This window comes from Puntigrus tetrazona, chromosome 16 (assembly GCF_018831695.1).
Source record: "Puntigrus tetrazona isolate hp1 chromosome 16, ASM1883169v1, whole genome shotgun sequence".
NCBI classification, from domain to species: Eukaryota; Metazoa; Chordata; class Actinopteri; order Cypriniformes; family Cyprinidae; genus Puntigrus; species Puntigrus tetrazona.
In genome coordinates, this window is record NC_056714.1 from 21,931,312 (window position 1) to 21,938,826 (window position 7,515).

Genomic DNA, 7,515 nt, shown 5'->3' on the forward strand with positions numbered 1-7,515 from the left:
TATATATATATATATATATATATATATATAAATTTAATTCAAAATATTAACAAAAAATGTTGCAGCATGAAACACATAAAGATTAATTTTACGTAATCATTGGATAACAAAAATACATCCAACATGAACATATGGAACATTACCACAAATACTTAAATACCTAATATTAACTGATACCAGTAATTCAGAAATGCATTGCTATCAGTCGATAAGGTACCAATATGCTACGCATCCTTATGTAAAATATTTGTCACACATTTGTCAGCATACTAAAATTTGAACTGGTGTTAAAATCGATTTATCAAACTCACCTTCTCCAACCATTGACACTCCTATGGACATGCCCATGAATTTGCTTTTAGTCCAAACATGGGTGTTGACGCATATCTGCCGCTCTTTGCACTCGCAGTAGAATCCAGAGACCGGAGGGTGGTGGGACACCTGCTCAGCCACAAATCGTAGCCGGTAAGATCCTAGCCCCTCATTGGAGGCAGTCTGGGTGGAATGAGCAGCCGCAGGGGCTGGACTTGAGCTGGTAGTCCTGAGGGGTCGCACCTTATCTTGCGGTACGTCCCATGTGCATTGGAAGCTCTCCCCCAGAATGGGGTTGTAAGGCTTCTTGGCCACAGCACCTTTGCGACCCTCGTGGAAAGCCGTCAAGTAGTATTCAACAAACCGGATCATTCGTTCCTCTCCTGTCGCTCCAGATGTGATGGCCAAAAACACATCCGGATGGGCCATGAAGTTGGCATACATCTCCAAAAGAGAGCGCTTTTCTAAGATGAACGTGGGCAACACCACCTGAGAACAAAAGATACGGTCATACATTACCTGACCAATATAGAGCTGCTGATTTAAGGTGACATTAGCAGTGTATCTGTATCACACAGCTTCTGTTTGCACAATCCAGACAGAACGTCACCATTTCTGTAGTTTAAATAATCAAAAATCTCACTGATCAGTTAGGATGAATCACTAAATAATTCACTCAACCAATTAGTTTAGAAACACTTACTGCATCTGCCATTCAAATCCATTTAGATATAAAGAAAGAAAACCCCAGCAAATTTGTGATATTTGTTGTAATTAGGGTTGGGCTTCACACCGGTATACACAATTAATTTTGGGTAACACATACAGGTCACAAAAAATGTATTGTTTGCATGTGCTTCTAAGCTTTGTGGCTAAAAAAGACGAATGATTTTAAGCCACTGAAACGCAATCGGCAGCGAAATAGACTTCATTTTGCTACGTGCATGCTGTCTATTTCTGAACACCGTCAGTGATGTGCGTACACGTGAAGAGGGTGCAAGAGTACTGAACCTCTTTATAAGCCTTGAATAGGTAAATACATGCCTTTGCATTTCTTGAAATGCCAGTCTTTGCAAGTATCCTCTTAAACACAGTAGTGTGACAGTATATTGGAATCTGGGCAGGTCTTAAAGTGACAGCAGTCAAATATTCCCGCTGTCTATCAACAAAAGAGAGAAAATCTCTCACTACTCTTGACTAAATTACATGAAAAACCTGAAGGGGTTCTCCACCAAAACAATAACATTTTAAAATAATTTTATACAAAATAATTTTCAACAAAATCACCACTGTTAAGTCATTTTGGAGAGTATCGTTACATATAATAGTGTGCACTCTTCAGCCACAATGTAATGATTTTGCATGCAGCGATACTCTCCAAAAGGGTGATACGGTGCCAAATTTATTGAATACAGTTGTTATTTGTGTTTTCTTTGCGGATTCTCATCACTTTATAATGCTACGGTTGAACCACTGATGGCAGATGGAGTATGCTGATGATTTTTCATACTTTTCTGGACCTTGACATTGTAATTTACTTGGCGGTCAATGGGACAGTCATAAGCCTTTAATAGTGACCAAAAAAGCTTTAAGGATAAAACAACATGGGGGTAAGTGATTAATGACAAAATCTTTATTTTAGGGAGAATGAACTTTTTAACAAAAGAGAAATATTTATGCTATAGTTTCTATAAATTTGATTACTTTACACAATGTATATAGCATTTCTTATTTATTTGGTATACTGCAGGAATTTCGTCCTAGTCGTTGTAATTAGTTTCTTGTTCTTACTTAATCATAATTAAACCTACACCTGGCTTTACGTTATTCAACTTTATGCAACATGATCAGCTGTCAGTGTAAAGGCACATTAATACTGATCTCAAAGATGTAATAATATAATAACTTTACACTTGTCACTGTATCACAGATTCTGACTCCATGGATCAATGCTCTGTCCGTTCCCCCTGAGGCCTACAGTACACACACACACACACACACACACACACACACACACACACATCACTGAACTTCATCATCTGAGCTATCCAAATGACTGCTCAAATCCTGCTGAACTATAAACACAAACCCAGAAGGAAATGTTCCTCTCAGAGAGACTAAACTAGACTAAAGAAGAGCTAGGTAGTAGAGAAAGAGAAACATATCACAACACTGAAACATTCCTCAGGCCGATGAAGCGTAATTAGGACAATAATATCATGACACCTCTCGACACGCTTGAATTAGTCCATTAGATTCCCAATCACGAGGACGAATAGGAACATCAAATCAGATAACGTTTCCTGTTAACTGATTATGTAAAGTATAATTATGAAACTGAATTTGCCCTGAGCTATGATTATGTTAATAATATTCTACTTCACGTAGCGTGGCACATTCTCAATCTGTGACCAAGCTAGACAATGTCCATGCAAACCTTTTAATACACAGAAAAAAAGATGGGGGCTGGTTGTTCACTAAATTCTAAATAAGGACATAACATACACCTCCATATTTAATATGAAGCAAGATATAATGAGCTACAGATAAACATTTTTCTTAAAAAAAAAAAAAAAAAACCTTTATGGCACGCAATGTGTGTGCATGGCACAATGTTCTAATAATAAAAATCTAATAATAAAGATTTCCAAATCGTAAAAAAAGCTAGAAAACCATCCTTTGTTCTGTGAGATCAAGAGGATATAAATAGTCTTGAGTGGTTCCTGTTTGTATATGAAAAGGAAAAGCGTACACAAGTTGGGATGGCCAAATTGTTTCCCCAACAAATTCAACTTCATGATTAGCTTAAGTGGAACAGCAAGTGTGTGTGTGTGTGTGTGTGTTTGTGTGTATATACCCGTGTGAGGTCCATGCCCAGCTTGAGTTGAGACAGCAGATGGAGGATGATGCTCCTCTGGTCATCCAAGACTCCGAGGTCTTCCTCCTCATTATCTTCTGTGTCTGTGATCTCCTCGCTGGAGTCCACCGATTCGGAGCTGGAGTTCTGCAAACACACACAGGGCAATTTCCAAAGGTTACTGAACAAAGATCTCTTGTTATTTACTATTAATTATATATATTTTAACCTAATTTCTATACATCAAATACCAATATACCCACACTATAGCACATATCCACCAGATAAAAAAAACAACAACAATCAATTAATGGTTAATCCAAGTTATGAAATAGTCAAGTTACAATTGACAAAAAAGTCTATGTATTCATCATGACTTTTTTTAAAAGTCAAAATAAAATTTATAAGATAAAAAATCCTAAATCTGACATAAAAACATAAAAATTATAATTGTCATAATTATTGCTTTATTATTCTTTTATGAAAGTTTATGAAAAGTCACCACAGAGCATAATTTTTCACTTGTGAAGAAACCTGAATAGTGCTGACATTTTTTTTTGTTTCAAAAAGAAACTGCAACTAAAAAAAGAGACATGTGAAGAAATGTATTATTTAATTTATTTAACTCATGATTGAAATGTAATTGTTGTAATTTATTGTATTGTCATTGTATTATAAGTTGTCAGTACATATAAGTGAATTAATTTTGTAGTGAACTTTTCTGTTTTGCAAATCCTTTTTTGATATTAGGAACTATTCTAATATTTTGAGATATATATCTAAATTTCTATATATATGTAATGATTAATAATGCATATATATATATATATATATATATATATATATATATATATATATATATATATTATATTTATTCAACTTCTATTTTGGAAGTGAATATTTGACAACATTAATATATATAAACATTATATATAAAAAATATTTGTCTACAAATGACAAATGCTCATTGGTTTCAAGGCAAATGCGTGTCCAGTCTTGGGTAGCTAATGTAGTCGGTACCTCCTGCAATCATTCATGCAAAAACATTACATTGTTCCTAATACATAATGTAAAATAGCAATCCAGAAGTGCCTGTCCCAAAGCATCATGGGAAGTGTATAAAAAGCCCCTTCCTCTTAGGGCTCTACGTATATAATGTTGACAGATGAGCAAAGCAGATCACATGATCCTCTCTCCGTGGATCACTCCTTTTTCCTTTTCAAAGCACATGAATGTAAGTAAGTGAGGGGCAGCAGATGGGATCTAAATGGGTTACGATATGATTTGACTGTAAAGTAAAACAGTAGGGTTTTGTGAAAGCTGCAATCCCAGAGGTAGCGCTTACAACTGGGCACAAACCATTGCCCATGGCGTTATGGCTCGATTTTATTAGATTCTCTTGCAAAGCATTTATCATATTTCCCTTTCCTTCAGCGTTCTCTCTTAGTGGTAAAAAAGGAATATTGTGTTCCTGTAAAAAGTACAGGAGCTCAGCGAGCCGGATGGGATGTCCTCATTTCGAGCTGCAGCGATCCACCTGAATATTTCATAGAACAAGAGCAGAGCACTTTCTCTTTCCCTTTACGTCATCCCAGATATGATTAAATAAACACATGCGAACGAGGTCACACGCAAGGTCACACATTCAGCGTGACCACAAATCTATAGCTCAAATGCATCACCAATACAAAATGCAATGTTCCATGCTGGGATCTTGTTCAATTAACACTGGATACGGTACTCTGTATTGTCCTTGTATGATTCGCAAAGGACCATGTCAAGGACACCCGATACAATTAATTTGTTCCCTCTTTTCTCTGGGGACGCTCAGTTGGGTAGTTTTGTTTTGTTAGCGTTACAGTAACAGTTAGCGAAAAGTTGCACATCGAGACTGTTTATGCAAATCGAATCAGAGCTAATGAAACACATAGTGATTTTGGAATAGGGGAAAGCAAGAAAAAGTTGAATAGATTTTTTACTTCCAAAACAATGAGACTGACTAGAGAGAACATAGAAACTTTGTCTTCTAAAGACTTTTCTGTCAGAGAACATGCTCCAGTAACTTCACTTTTCTCCTTTTAAGCTTTAGAAGAGATCTTAAAGTGTCAAACCGCGTCTGCAATCAAAAGGCAGAGTTTTCTACCAAAACCAAAGCTTTGTGAGCCGTATTACATTTATAGCTTTATACGGTCTCATTTGTGTTCATTTTATTTCTCCCAAGAGAGTTTTGAGAAAAATCAGAGATGAAGTCGATACGTACATTTAAAAATGCCACTCTGTTTTCCACTGCTAGTCTTAACATGCAAAAATCCTGGCACAAAAACACATGAGCCAATAAAAACATTACAACAAAGTTTCCAACTTCCCTCGCTCCCAGCGTTCCAGAGAGTCACCCCTGCCTTTCGAGGACAGAATAAACATGCATCAAACTTACATTCATTTCAAGGCTGGTTCAGAAACACGCTCTTGGGTGTTCATCTCATAGTTTAGCCGTGATGGTATCCATAAAACTCTCTCTTTCACGATCTCTCGCTAACTCTGACACTCTTATCTGGTTGCCCAGCTGTCCCTGAGCTGAGGAAGCACTGCTCCCTCCCACTCTGCCAGCCTCTACTCTCTCTCTCTCTTTCACACACACACACACACACACACACACACACTCGAATGCTGCCTCAACTCACCACAGACAGCTTGCTAAAAGTACAGCTGAACTTCATGGGGTTTGTTTGCTCAGGTTCAAGGAGGATGGAGCTAACATTATAATAGAGAGAGAGAGAGAGAGAGAGAGAGAGAGAGAGAGCGATCACGATTGGTGAAGAGATTAAATTGAGACCCTCCATATGACCTTCAATCTGTCAAAACCACTGACACTGTAAATCACTTTCGTAGAGCATTTGCAGAAATTCCACATCTGCCTCTTCCCCATTATAATGCACACGTCAAGCATCACCTGTTTCTCAGAGCAAGCACACAACTCTGAGGACAAGTGTAGTTAGCTGATCGTGTTGAACAATTTTGGTTTCAAAAACCAAAGGCAAACTATTAAAATTGAAGGAAATGTAAATTTTGTTGTCCAGTCACTTCCAGTTGACCAAATATCCACTTTAATTACTGCTCAAAATGCTATGTTAGGATTTCCTTAAAGATGCAGATTTGTTTTTACTTTCTAAATAAATCAAAGTATAAATATATGCCATTGTTCAAATTTTTGGGGTCACGATATTTTTGTCCAATTGTATATATATATATAAATATATATAAATATACATACATTACACATACATATATTATGTAAAAAAAAACTTTACTTTAAATGCGATTAATCAAGATCAATCATTTGACAGCACTAATTACATAATTTTTTTTATGCAATTTCTTTTGCAAAAAAAAATCTTTTTTAGCATTATAAACATCTTTACTTTCACATGTTTTGATTAATTTTAACGCATCCTAGCAGAATAAAAATATTGATTTCTTCAAAAAGAACTCTCACCGAGCCCAAACATTTAAACAGTAATGTATAAATGCTGCAAAGCAAAAAAAGAAAACAAACACTTTCTGCCACGATCAGTTTGTGATGTGTTCTGTATCATTTCAGATGACGTGTTTAATCCTTGTGCGGTCCCATGACATAGCCTGATCCGCACATGACTCCACAGGAACCTCCTGAACCTAATGTGTGCATGTGTGTGTGAGTGTGTGTTTGTGTGTGTGGTATTTCATTATGGATCTCTAGAATACTGTGTATTGCACAGTATACTAAGTATGGTTGAATATGGTTAGCCTTTAATCACCTGACCTCATTATGCAATCTTAGAAAAGGTTTTGCGTTTTAATTAAATATATATATTGTATTGTGTGTGTTTGTGTGATTAAATCTTGACTGACATCAAGTCTCATTGGTTTTAATAGAGAAAATTAAATAAAAAAAAATAATAATAATAAGAGTATAGTATGCTATTCAAAACACAGCCTCAGTGTGTGATGAGCAACAGAGGAAAGAAAAAAAAGGGGCGAGAAAATGAGAAAATCCCTAGTCAGAGGATTAAGTGTGTACTACACCCTTCACATTAGTCATTGGCATGATCTCAGATTATACTCCGCTGTCTTGTGTTCACAAACACAGCTCAAAGTACAGCTCCAGGCTTCAGCTTAGCACGCAGAGATGCTTTTTGTACACAACGCAATTAGCTCCATTATATGCACTACAGTGATACGTGTGAAAATTCTTAGACTGTAAAGGAAGCTGTAGTAGGAAACACTGTTTGTTTGAACCTTTCTTTTCAGGACTGGTCATGAAAATCAGCTGACTTTTGGTGACATCATGATAGAGCTCCTGGGAAAAC

General features: G+C 36.4%; 1 protein-coding gene across 2 annotated transcripts in view; it reads right to left on the reverse strand.

Annotated features, from left to right (window-relative positions):
- The window catches only part of osbpl10b (oxysterol binding protein-like 10b), a 38,530-nt gene that overhangs the window by 8,350 nt on the left and 22,665 nt on the right, over positions 1–7,515 (reverse strand). For both annotated transcript variants that reach the window (XM_043261791.1, XM_043261790.1), the window contains 2 exons: positions 3,170–3,316; positions 312–801 (listed from right to left, as the gene is read on the reverse strand). In XM_043261791.1, the coding sequence (XP_043117726.1) occupies positions 312–801; positions 3,170–3,316 (637 nt within the window). The remainder of the gene's footprint in view (positions 1–311; positions 802–3,169; positions 3,317–7,515) is intronic.